Here is a 14,054-nt window from a genome sequence, read left to right on the forward strand (position 1 = left end):
TCCTGGGGAAGATGGTGAACAGTGGTTGAAGGGGGGGTGTGGCTTGGGGCGTGGGGGTAAGGGGTTAGGTTTATATATGTATTGAGGGTTTAGATCCTGGCCGTTGGATCAAGTGAGATCAAGGGCCAGGATCTACTCATTGAAGAGAGACGATGTCGTTCGGGGGCTGATAGTGGGTTAAGACCGGGTAGGGGATTGGACCGGGTCGTGTTAACGGGTTTAAAGGAGGGCTTGGATCCGTTGGATAAATGGGGTTGGACGGCTAAGATCAACTTGCCTAAAATGGCGTCGTTGAGGTGAGATGAACAGCCTGATCAGGACCGTTCGTTTGAATCAGATCAACGGCTTCAATAGGGACGCTGATACGGCGTCGTTTGAGTCCGTGCTTGGACTGGATCAGTGCTTTGGTTTTGGGCCTCATTTTGGGGCCCAATCAGATTTTCCCCACCTTTTCCCCCTTTTTTTTTTTTGATTAACAAAAAATTGAAATAAACTTCCTAACTAAATTGTAAAAATTAAAAATTAAATTAAAACACAATTACACACATATTAGTTAACACTTATAACAACTAACACACATTTTAACATTAAATACAAATCACTCAATGACAAGACATATTTTTTTGATTTTCTTTTCCTTTTGGGGTAACTTTCGCGAAGCAAAAATCACGTGCTTACATTAGGCACCCCCGAATCCCGTGGTTCTATCACGGTCGCTTAAACTGTTGTAATGGCTAAAATATCTGATTTTAATACATGTTCAAAAACTATAGTGCAATTTTAACTTTTAACCGCTTTTATTATTATTATTATTATTTTTTACAAGAATGTGAACATTGTTTAAAACATGTCTTTGGATTACGTCACATGAAATGCACCCGCAATCTGGAACACATTTTATTCAATGTTTTAGGATTTGGATTTGGGTCGCAAAAATGCGCACCCGTGTTTAAGAATGTATTATTATTAACATCGTGCCTAAAGCGATTAACGTATTATTATTTATGGGTAAGACCGTGGAATTCACTAAACAGTCCATCCCAAATTCTAAATACTCAATTAAACATTTATTGAGGGCCCCGCAATTGGTGCATTTTATTGGGCGAGGCTCATCTCATTTATTTTTAAAAGACAATCCTAAAATGCCTACATTATTTTCTATTAAATTTGTCTCTACAAAATAAAATAAAATAAAAAGTCTTAATTTATTTACATGTTGAAATTAACCAATAATATTTACTCTAAACAATATTTCTACCAAGTTCCTACTAGATGGCCTATTCGTTTGATTTTTGACTCGACGAAGTTACTACACCATTTATTTATTTAGGCAATATATGCAGATAGTTCAACTGTTAAGCTATCGTCGAATGTTCCACTATGTGTATTAAATAGCTACATGATTCTGATTTTTTGCAAGCTAAATAATTTGTACATACAAATAAAAATCAGAATATAATTAAAGCTAATTCAGAATTTCAACTCTTCATTTTTCGTATTCATGCTTCATATTCGGATTACAATAACCAGCTTTTCAGTTGTGTACCTGATATTGGAAGCAAAAGAAAATGAAGATGAGAATCAGCAGCAGTAATAATAGTACAACACAGCAACAACAACCTAGCAACAGTAACAACCCAGTAACAGACCGGTGGAGTAGTAATCCCAAAACAAATGCTTCCAACTTTTATGAAACCACAACAATTAATGCTGATTTCAAACAATGAAAGAAAGCAGAATATTTTTTTTTGTTTTTGTTATTTGAAAGCTTAAATATTTTTCGGAATTTTTCTTTCTCTTAAATGTTCAGCCTTTTTTTCTCTCTCTTATTTTCTTTTGTTCCAGATTCGTTCCTCTCTTTTTTTTCTCTATCTGTGTGTCCTCGTGTCTTGTGTTCAAGACTTCCTATATATAATCTCAACCCATAAATCTTTTAATCAATTAAAATCAACCCATTTTCTCTATCAAACCTATTATCTTCCCACTCATCCCCATTACATTAAATAAATATATCACACCACCCCATTATATTTTGTCCCCCATGCTTCACTAAACAAATACAAGATTCCTCCCCACTAAATTTTGTCTTGTCCCCCCTTTATATTAAACAACTATATCACAACTCACCCCAATACATTTTGTCCCCCATGCTTCACATAAAGAAATCCAAAATGTTCAATTACCAAACTACCCCTCCGACCTTATTACAATTACCATTTTACCCTTGAACGCACTACAAATTACCAAACTACCCCATCAGCTATAACAATCAATTAATCAAACTTAACCAAAATATAGACAATATGATCAATTTCTAACAATGTTCAAACAACAAATTACATGAACATGATTTCATCAATATTTCAACAACAAATCACATGAACATGATTTCTTCAACATTTCAACAACAAATCACATGAACACAAATTGAACAACAAAAAACAACTAAAATTTGATTGAACAATATTTTAGCAACAAACACCTATTTTCAGATTCAACAAAAACAACAACAACAAACAAGTATATTCAGATTTCTAAATTCAATAATATTGAACTTAAAATCAACTCTAACAACATTACAACAAACAATTCTTATATTAAACTTAAACAAGATTATGAAACAAATTCAAGAAATAATCATAAATAATAAGCAAGAAATCAAACTATACAAATTTCGGATTCAAGATCAACCAAACAAAGTATGAACATGAATGAATCTATTTTTTTAAAAAAAACAACAAACATGACGGATTAAATGACTTAAACAACATTAATAATTTATGGAAAATATATAACAACATGAAACAAATTGAAGAAATAATCAATTAAATTTCAATTTGAATCTAACAAACATCAAACCAACAAATTCTTACCTAAACAATAAAACAAACATGAAATAAACATAAAAAACAAACTAATTAAACTTCCATTTTGAAATCTGAAAATTAATTCAACAAAACATATAAACATGAACAAAACCAAAAAATCAAATATCTACTAACCGGATTGAACGAAATATGTACGGACTGTTTCGACAAACCTGGACCAAAGCTCGACCAAACGACGACGAACATGAACAAATGAAGCCGCGCCGAAGCAGCAACAGTAGTTGACGCGGCAGAAACGCTGCTCGAGCAGCAACACGACGACGGGGAAGTACAGGCCCATATGCGGATAGTTCAGACCCATATGACGGGCTGTTCATCATCGACGACTGGATGTAGCGAAGAAGAAAAAGCTGGTCGTCTACTTGCTGCTGCGTTCAGCAGCTATGAGACACAATGGAGCAACAGCGCGAGCTTGACGCAGCAGCAGTTGGGTCCATTTGAAGAAGGTCGATTTATGGGCAGCAGCTGTGACGAGGAAACAGCAGCAACATGGAGGAGCTGGAGCAGTTGTTGGTTGCGTCAATGGTGGACGTTCACGATGGTAAGGTCGAGGAAGAAGGAGAAGCAGCAGCCATGGACGGGCTGTTGCGTGTGTGCGTGTGTGTTTTGTTGTGTATGTGTGTGTGAGTGTGACGAGCTGTTTGTTAATGGCGTTTGGACGTGAGGGAGTGGGGTCGAAGGCAGCCATGGTTGTGTGCTTGAGGAAGAAGAAGAAGATAGGAGGGGGGGACGGATGACTTAGCTTGTTTTTAGGGTTTTATCTTCTTTTTTGCTGTTTTTTTTTTTTTGTAAAATGTAAGATACTAGGATGTTGGGTTATGGACTGGGTCGACACAGTCCAAAAGATTGGGTATTTATTGGGCTTGTGGCTTGATTTGAAGAAAAGGCCCAATTCCGACTTTCTTTATATTTTCGCTCTCTTTTCTTCTTTTATTTTTTCTAAAACTAAATTATAAAAATACTTAACTTATTATTAAGAACTAAATTAAGTTATAAAAGCACAAATTAACTCTCAATAACAATTAACGCACAATTAAGTGATAATTAAGCATAACATTGTATATTTGGACATTAAATGCTAAAAATGCAAACGATGCCTATTTTTGTAATTTTTATTTTTTGTAAAACAAACTTAGTTACTGACAATTGTATAATTAAATCCTACATGCGAAATGCGACATATTTTTGTATTTTTAATAATTTAACAAGTAAACATGCACAGACAAACATACAAATAGTTACACAAAATATCACAAAAATTGCACATCAAGAAAAATTATTTTATTTTTGAATTTTTTGGGAGTAATTCTCATATAGGGCAAAAATCACGTGCTTACATGGTTATCCAAAATTGATTGAATCTCACTATTGACTACCTCTTTCTAAAATGCTGAATCAGAAGATGACATAACTGCTTTAAAAGTTTGAGGCTCATTTTCAAGTAAGAATGTCACAAAATCTGGTCCAAAGGAAGTAGATGTTCTTTGACGTTTGCTACGCCTTGGATCTTCTATAATTGGAGTATTTTCCTTTGGTTCTTCCCGAGGTAGTTTAGGTTTTTCACTTAACGGCTCGCATTCAGTTTTATACGGATAGATGCTTTCAAAGAATTCATCATTATCTGATTCTATTACCATATTAACATAAATCTCGGGATTATCGGATTTATAGACCAAAAAATGACATGCTTTACTTTTTGTAGCATATCCAATAAAAACGCAATCTACTGTTTTTGGTCCGATTTTACTCCTTTTAGGTAAAGGAACTTGTACCTTTGCTAGACACCCCCACACTTTGAAATAATTTCAAGTTGGGTTTTCTTCCTTTCCATTTTTCATATGGAATAGATTACATTTTGCTGTGGGGTACTCTGTTGAGTATTCGATTAGCTGTAAGGATAGCTTACCCCCACAAACTTTGCGGTAATCCGGAACTTATTAATAAAGAATTCATCATTTCTTTTAATGTCCGATTTTTTCTTTCCGCAATTCTGTTGGATTGAGGTGTGTAAGGTGCAGTAGTTTGATGGATAATTCCATATTTCGAACATATTTCTGCAAACAGAGATTCATATTCTCCACCTCTATCACTTCTAATCGTTTTAATCTTTTTATTTAATTGATTCTCTTCAACACATATTTGACATTTCGATTTATTACACTCGAATTTAGGCAATACTTCTAAATTAAATAACTTCCGCAAGGTTTTATAATTGACATGTCCTAAACGAATATGCCATAAATCATTTGACTCCAATAAATAAGAAGAAGCTGAAATTTTATTCATACTGTCAACAACAATTACATTGAGTTTGAAAAGGCCCTCCGTGAGGTAGCCTTTTCCAACATACATTTCATTCTTGCTTACAACAACTTTATCAGAAACAAACACACATTTGAATCCATTCTTTACAAGTAAAGAGAAACTAAATTCTTCCTAATAGTAGTAACATGAAGAAAGTTGTTGAGCGTTAACACCTTGCCGGAAGTCATCTTCAGGAATATCTTCCCATAACCTTTAATCTTGGTTGTTGCATTATTTCCCATGGAAATCTCTTCTTCGGGACCAGCAGTAGAGTAAGTCGCAAATGCTTCTTTGATAGCACAAACATGTCGAGTGGCTCCAGAGTCAATCCACCACTCCTTCAGATTTCCAACTAGGTTGCATTCCAAAAGCATTGCACAAAGATCATCAATGTCATCATTCTTCTCCACTATGTTGGCTTGTCCCTTCTTCTTATCCTATTTCGGGAGATGACAATCAGGGCTTTTGTGACCAACTTTTCCATAATTGTAGCAATTGCCCTTGAATTTCTTTTTGTTCTGCTCCTTAGTTTGTCCAGAAGACCTCTTCCTCTTCTTACTTTGTGAAACAATCTCTTTAACGATATTAGCTCCCATGATCGTTGAATTTCCCATGAGACTTCTTCTCGGTTGTTTTGTTGTCTTCCTCAATTTTTAAACGTATCACAAGATATTCCAACTTCATTTCTTTGCGCTTGTTCTTAAGATAGTTCTTGAAATCTCTCCACGAAGGAGGCAATTTTTCAATTATTGCAGCCACTTGAAATGCTTCATTCACGACCATACCTTCAGCAATAAGGTCGTGAAAAATAAGTTGAAGCTTCTTGAACTTGGGTTCCAATAGTTTTGTTGTCTATCATTTTATAGTCTAGAAACTTGGCAACTACGAACTTCTTCAAGCATGCATCTTCAGTCTTGTACATCTTTTCAAGTGCGTCCCATAATTCTTTCGAAGTACTCACCGCACTGCACACATTGTACAAGTCATCCTCTAAAGCGCTTAAGATATAGCCTTTGCAAAGAAAATTTGCCTGCTTCCACGCCTCAACAATCATGAACTTCTATTGTCTGGCATGTCCGCAGCAGGCACTGGAGGCTCTTCACTAGTGAATTTCTGCATACCAAGTGTGGTAAGGCAGAAAAACACCCTTTGCTGCCATCCTTTGAAGTTGGCTTAAGAAAATTTTTCCGGTTTCTCGATCGTAGGAACAACAGTGCAGCTTGACAAGGCTATCATTGTTGCAGCAACAGTCGCAGAAGAATTTCCATTATCAATTGCCATTTCTCACTGTCAGCAACAGAAGAGTTCAATTAATGGCAAAAATCATAATAGTAAACAATACTATATTCAGAAAACAGTACGTAAAAACTGAAGTTTTTATATACTGTTACACAGAAAACGATAAGCTTTTATGTTCTTCAAATCGTTTTCTGAATTTTAATATTCTGATGAAGTTTTTATATCTTCAAATCAGAATAGTAAAATTCAGACAGAATAGAAAACCACAAAGGTTTTAATCTCTACAAACAGAATGCAGAATATAATAAAATAATTTCCTTAAGATTATTATTGAAATCTGTATTGATGTAAATAAATAAAACAATAATCTTTCTGTAAACAGAAATAGAAAGTTAGTATAAATAAATTCTGAAAATAGTATTTAAACTTCAAAATAAATTTCGAAAACGGTACAGGAACAAATCGAGCCTACTGAATACACAATATGTCCTTAAGAAAATTATTCCCCTCAAGTACCCGAAGTTCTGGAATATATCCTCCCAGGATAGAACGATTTTACTCACCGGAGTGTTGGTACCAAAAACGCCGATAAACAGTGAACCACTCGAATGCTGCAAAACACACTGGAATTTTTGTGCAGAAGAAGAAGAAGATTATCAGAAAATTTTGTAAGTAAAATAATCTAGGATTTGAAGGAATATTTATAGCCAATTTGGTATTGTTTCTGAAAAGGTTTGCAACCTTTCAAAATAGCCATAGCTGTTGGAATAGGTTTGACACTGTTTCCGAACAGCCATAGTTGTTGGAAATATTGCGGGAAAATTAAACGAATTTAAATAATTCGGGAAAGAGAAATATTGGACCGGACCGGGTCGCGAGTCATGGGTGATTTGAATTTTTGTTAATTAATTTTAATTAATTAATTATATATTTGAAAAGAATTTTCTCCAAAAAATTAATCAATCAATCTTTGGTCGAAGCCGAGCGAGCGACGACTACGGCGCGAGGCTTGCCTTCTTCTTAGCTCTTTAAGAGCTAAAAGATGAGCTTCTATATATATACATAAAGATTTTCTTTCCTTCTACCAATGAGGGACAAAGTGCATTAGTAAAGTGAACTCATTCAAAATTTCACTTCCCTCCATTTCTTTTTCCACCATTTTCCATTCACACTTCTTTTGTTATTAATAACAAAAATCCAACAATAATAGTGATAGTGATAGATATAGATAGATAATATAATATAGATAGATGAGAATTTCCCAATAAGATATGAACCTTCATCTAGAAAAATAAAAATTGAGATACATTTTTAAGAAATAAAACTTACGATCTTTTCTTTAAATGGGTCGCTGTAATAAAATTTCCGTAAACTGTTGATTTACAACTAGGAAAGCATTCCTTTCGCTTTAATATCCACTTAATACTAACTAGCCACTTGTCTTAAATATACTGATAAATACATTTATGTAAATATTTTCTCTTACTAATAAAAAAAAGTCATTCCGAACATAAAGATTTCTCTGTCGCCGTTTCATGTCAGGTCAAATTTTGAGAAACAAATTTCATGGAAATTCTTGATAATTAGAATTTTGCCATAACGATGTCGCGCATGAATTCTTCGGGTGCTGCAAAACATAGAATATTTGAAATATAAATTAGTAGGTTATAGTTTATATTTGATGAAAAGAAGCACAAGTTTGTTTGCAAGATTCAATTGAAGAAAATGTTCAACACAATGAGGTAGAAAGTTACCTTTAGTTCGGGTGAAAAGGTGGAACTGGCCAATGGCCTGTCTAAGAAACATTTCAACTCCACTGACAGTGATTGCTCCAGCAGCCTCAGCGTCTTTCAGCAGAGTAGTCTTTCTAGGTGTATAAACAGCATCAAACACCACTACATAATCCTTCAAGCTTGCCTACAAAACCATGATTATACTTGTGTACATATAAAAAAGCAAAGAAAATGATTTGAGAGAGATATATACCTCGGAAACAGGTATCCTATCTTTATTTGGATGCATTCCTATAGGTGTTGCATTGGCAAGGATCGCACCTTTCTCAGGCTGAAAAGAAGCTAATTTCTCAAATGGCAGAGCTTCACCAGAAACTGCAGCAGCAAGAGCCTTTGCTCTATCAAAGTCAATGTCAAAAATCACAATTTCAGCTCTCCTGCTCTTCGCTCCGAATGCTAATGCTCTTCCTGCACCTCCAGCACCAACCACCACAAACAGTTTACCCGCAAGTGGAGAAGGAAGAAAAGCTGCTCCATTTGTACGCCCATTTACTATATATATATATTCATCAGTTAGTCACCTTGAATATAATTGCTCAAGCGAAACTAAGCTCTATCTAGCCAAAAGGGAACACACAGCAGTCAGAAGAAAATGGTCTAATAACTCTGTTCTACCTTTCAAAGCATCCTCAATGGCTGTTATAGAAGCCTCACAATCTGTGTTATAACCAATTAGCTTTCCGTCGCAAGGCCTCCGTATGATAGTATTTACAGCCCCTATAGACTAATCAAACATCACGAAGGTAAATTAGGTGGGAATGCAGAAAATGGATTATTGTGCTTGACATAATCAAAAAAAAGTCTCTTGACATGAATGCAAAACAATTTTTATTTTTAAGTACTCTTTGAACCGAAAGGAAAAACAATGGCAACTTGTATTAAAAATCTTTGTGCAATAGCTAGTAAAAGCTTATCCAGTTAGAAGGGACAAACCACTAGTACTGACAGCTTATTTACAATATACAGAAAAGGAAATCGATATCTGCCCATATTTTTCTTGTCTTAATTCCGCAAGAGTCATCTAGTATTAAACTAAAATAGAGTATTTTTCTTATCGTGAATCCAATATCATTAAAGTTTACAAGCTTTTGCTGCACCTGAATCTTCTAAAGTGTCATTACTCAGGCCAAAAAAGAAAAATCCCCAGGACATCGAAGTCCAGTTATGTCAATCATTTTGTTCCATAAAGATACAGTTGAAAGTAGATTTACATACGAACCTTAGCCAGTGGATCGACTTCATCACAAAAACTCACCACTGCTTCCTTGTAAGGGATCCCAACACTACAATTCATAATATAATAGGAACATATAAGGACCAATATCTCTTGACTAAAAGTTGCGTCCAGTGATTTTCTTAGAGAGTGAGAGCTCAATGATTAGTGCGTGACATACCTGAAACCAGCAAAGTCAGGACTTGAGTAGACCCTGAAGAACTCCTTAAGATCATCGACAAACATTGGAACATAAATTCCATTGTACCCCACATGTCTAAATGTAGGATTATGCAAAATAGGTCCTTTACTATGACCCACTGGTTTAGAGATGAGCCCAAACACTTTAGTATCGGTATCCATAAAATCAACTCCATAGGCTTGTCTAAGGCTGCCGAGAGTAGGCAGACCAGGCACAGCATTACAATCAAGAGATCCATATACTAGAACACTACCAAATTTCGGGCCCAACAACTGACTTATGAGACCTCTTTCCCCAAGAGAGTATGCAATAAGTGGCACCTGCAGATAGCAAGCTGATTTAACATCAGCTCAACTTAAAGATAAAAATAGGTAAACAATTAATGAAAATAAGCAGAAGCTTTTTCCTTGTTTCATTGTTAAACATTAGCTTTCAAACTAAAAAATACATGGAAAGCAATATAGGGAATTGCATTGTTTATCCAAGTTTCATATCTTCTATGAAATAGGAAAGTTGTTTCTAAACTTAACTCCAAGATATTTTGTTTTATTTGACTCAAGCAGATGATTTAACCAGTATGAATATGTCAAGTGTCCTCGTCTAATTCTGAGGGGACAAATTTATGTAATTTATCTATTACACAATGACATGATCCCTGTAAAGGGAAAAGACATGAGTATCAATTAGAACCAATACCTGGCAATGCGAGAGCAAGTGAAACATTTTCTCTAGTTCTGTAATGTCATTTGCATTTGTAACAATTTTGAGGATATCAGCCCCAGTAGATTGCATGTGTGCAACAACTTGGCTGAGGTCTTCTTTTGAGGTCACATTGTCCACAAAGCATGATGCAATTACTTTACAACCACTACTCCACCTCGGCTTTTCTTTTTTCGTGAAGTCACTAGCTATCTGAACAACAATACGTTGAATTAGAAGTTCATAAACTCTCTACAATACCAAAATAAATGCTCTTAGAGCCAACAAATAACTGATATAAATATACAGATATTTCTTATGTTTGTTGGATATTGATACTCCATAAAATAGAAAAATGTGGCAAACCTGGAAAGACGAGACATACAAGATTAAGGAACCAAAATTCGCATAACCAACCATAACAAGTCAATTGTGGAAAATCTACTCTTAATTCTTGTCCATCGAGGGACTTGCAGTACATAGTACGTACCTTGAGGTCCAACTCAATATAATCAGCTCCCAATTCTTTAGCCCACCGAAGTACTTCCAACTGCTTGTGGATGTGGTCATCATCCTCTTCAAACTCATTTCCTTCCCATATTGGCCTGAAGCATAGTATAATGACTTATTCAACAAACAAGCCTAAGGACAAACAAAAACTATTCCATTGCACATTGTTGTTTCTAACAAATGATTAACTAGCTTGAAAAAGGATAACTATCTATCATTTGAATATATATGCAGGGCCGGTAAAACAACTGCTTTAGACCTCATACTTGTGGAGATCCCATTTTTTGTTACACCTAATAGGTTATATATAAATTAAAAAAAGTTATGTGAAGTGAAAAGATTTGATTTCTTTCTTTAACAAATACAGAGAAAAAGAATTTACAACTGCTATGATTTCTGCGAAGAAAATTGCATTTGAAATGAATATTGTACCCGAATTTTGTAAGAAACATGTGACATATAGGAAGAAACAATTTGAAGACAATGTTGATAATGAAATCTCAAAATCTCTCAAAGAGTCTTTTAGAGTTGACTACTTTTTATACATAGTAGACAAGGCTATTTTTTTACTTCAAAATAGATTTGAACAATTCGAAGCATATGAATAAATTTTAATTTTCAATTTAGTGGTAAAAAACTAAGATAATTAGATGATGGAAATTTAAAAAACAGTGACTTAATTGGATGTTCCTTAAACATAATAATCAATCTGATATTGATAATTTAGATTTATTTTCTGAATTCAAAATGTTAAGGAAAATAGTACAATTAGAAGATAATAATTTAATTAATATATTCAATAAAAAAAGGTTTGATTCTTTTTCAAATGCCTATATTGCGTATAAACTAATATTATAACTCATGTTACCGTTGCTTCAGCGGAAACAAGTTTTTCAAAATTAAAATTGATAAAATCTTACCTAAGATTAGTAATATCAAGAGAGGTTAAATGGATTAGCTATGTTGTCAATTGAGAAATACTTATTAGGAGAACTTGATTATAAGAAAATTAATCACTTTGCATCTAAAAAAGTTAGAAAATTAGACTTCAAATAAAAAAATAAAAAAATTATTTAAAAAAAAAAACTTAAGGCCCCTCATAAAGTTTGGCTTTAGGTCACAAAATTCTCGGGCCGACCCTGTATATATTGGAAAAGAAAAGAATTGGAAAGTCAGGAAAATAAGACATCAGAAAGAAAAAAGAAAAGGGGGGAGGGGGGGAGGGGGCAAGCAGTGCTTTCTTTCCCAATTTAAGTCAACAAAAACGTTACTCTTTTAACCACTTTGTAGGTAGGTAGTGTTTTTTTTTTGTTTTTTTTTTGATAAATAAGTAGGTAATGTTTACCTGAGATTTTTTTAATTTTTTTTTCAAGTGGAACATTATTTAATCATCAAACTCCCGTCGTAAATGTCTAAATTTCACTAACTTTGTTTTAAGTAACGTCCATAGTTTTTTTTACGATTGGAATATCTCTTCCTTTCCCCATTACCAAACAGAAATACTAAATGGAAAAGAAACATTGCATCTATTTGGTTAAAAATAGCACGGGCTAGCGAATTTTCTGATTGGTCATTCAAAAATAGCCAGCATTTGCAAAGTTATTGAAAAATAGTCATTATTTTGCTGCAACACGGAAAATTCCAGCATAATATACCCGAGATCGGTGCACCTGTGTATGAACTTCCAGCATATTATGCTGGAACACTAACAAATGGAAAGTTCTAGTATAATAAACTGGAGGGTGCTCCGATCTCCAGTATGTTATACTGGACTGGTATATTATACTGGAACTCCAGTATATTATACTGGAGTATTTTTCCGGATTTTGAACAGTGTTTTCGTTCAGATTTATCTTTACATGAAAAATAGCTAAATTTCGATAACTTTTAAAACAGAGCTATTTTTGGATGACCATATTTTTGAATTTCTCCCATCTATTTGGGCGTGGATTTTATCAATCCAGAGAAGTTACGAACACACCATTAATTACCATTACTGTAACTTCTTAACTTGAAGCAAAACTTGTGGTCCCTTCCCCGCCCCCAACCCCCCCAAAGCCATCTTCTCATAAATCAGTTATTGTCAGGCTTTGCTGTCATTCATTTGCATTTTTTGGCGATATATAACAGTAGACTGGTAATGACAGAGAGAGCATGAAATTTTATTCAACAAATAGCACGAAAAAATAAAAGGAAAAATAAACAACAAATGAACCTTGATATATACCTGTAAACAATGAGAACAGGAAGTGGATTATTATTTAGGAGGACTTGAAGATCTTTCTGGGGTTGGAAGTTGTTGATACCATCCAGCCTAATCTCAACTAAATCTGCACCTTGTGCTTTTGCCTGAAGCATACCATGAACCAATTGCTCCACTGATGGGGCCATTAATGGAGCACAAACCATGGCGGAATTCTTCAACAATCCAACACTACCCATTTCCACAATCCAAATAAGAATCAAGAATTAAGAATCAAGAAAAGAATGGAACTTTAAGCTATTTCCCCCTCTAAGCTTATATACAAGAAATGGTAATATGTAGGAAAAACGAATACGGTTGCATTGTGGATTGGGTTGGATGAGTCCTATTTATATGCAAAAGAGCTTAATGGAAACATAATCCACTTGTAGGGATTAAAGAAATGAAGGATATATGTAATTGTCTTTGTTGTTGAGTAGGTTAGGGAAAGATAGGTAAGTAATTTAAGTATTGTGGGTTGGCAAATCTTGTTTCGGATACAAAAAGAAAAAAAAGAGAAAAAAAACATAGAAGAACCCGACAACTTTGAAAACGTGAAGGGATCAAAGATAAGAATGACAAAAGTTTGAATCACCAAAGCAAAACGGATAGTGCATTGCGTTGAAATATTAGGGGGTTGGTAGCTTCTCTCTCTGTTTGTGCGCGCGTGTAATTTTTTAAGAGTTCAATTATATAGTACCACAATTTAAGTGATATACCAACCCTGATATGAAAATTTAGCAATTGTTTGGATCAAATTAACCAAGTAGTCTAAAATATTTTTATACTCCATATGTTCCAATTTATTCAGATTTTGAGAGTTAAACGATATCTTCTTTGATTGTGATTTTTCATATGGTTTTTCAACATTATAAATTTTTAATTATTGTGATTTATAGTATTTTCTAACGTAGTTTCCAAATATGTAATTTTCTATTTTTAAAAGAATAAAATTCTATGCCTA

General features: G+C 34.2%; 1 protein-coding gene across 1 annotated transcript; it reads right to left on the reverse strand.

Moving 5' to 3' along the window:
• Positions 1 to 7,792: 7,792 nt before the first annotated feature.
• On the reverse strand, positions 7,793 to 13,337 carry LOC107777512 (bifunctional 3-dehydroquinate dehydratase/shikimate dehydrogenase, chloroplastic-like; the record flags this gene model as incomplete). Its single annotated transcript, NM_001325241.1, is given in 9 exon segments — positions 7,793 to 8,058; positions 8,186 to 8,348; positions 8,418 to 8,716; positions 8,840 to 8,948; positions 9,444 to 9,507; positions 9,619 to 9,959; positions 10,336 to 10,551; positions 10,829 to 10,943; positions 13,076 to 13,337. Coding segments are annotated over 9 exon segments (1,566 nt in total). The 3' UTR covers positions 7,793 to 8,014.
• Between the last annotated feature and the right edge of the window lie 717 nt (positions 13,338 to 14,054).

Source organism: Nicotiana tabacum, unplaced genomic scaffold, assembly GCF_000715075.1.
Source record: "Nicotiana tabacum cultivar K326 unplaced genomic scaffold, ASM71507v2 Un00088, whole genome shotgun sequence".
Classification (NCBI taxonomy): Eukaryota; Viridiplantae; Streptophyta; class Magnoliopsida; order Solanales; family Solanaceae; genus Nicotiana; species Nicotiana tabacum.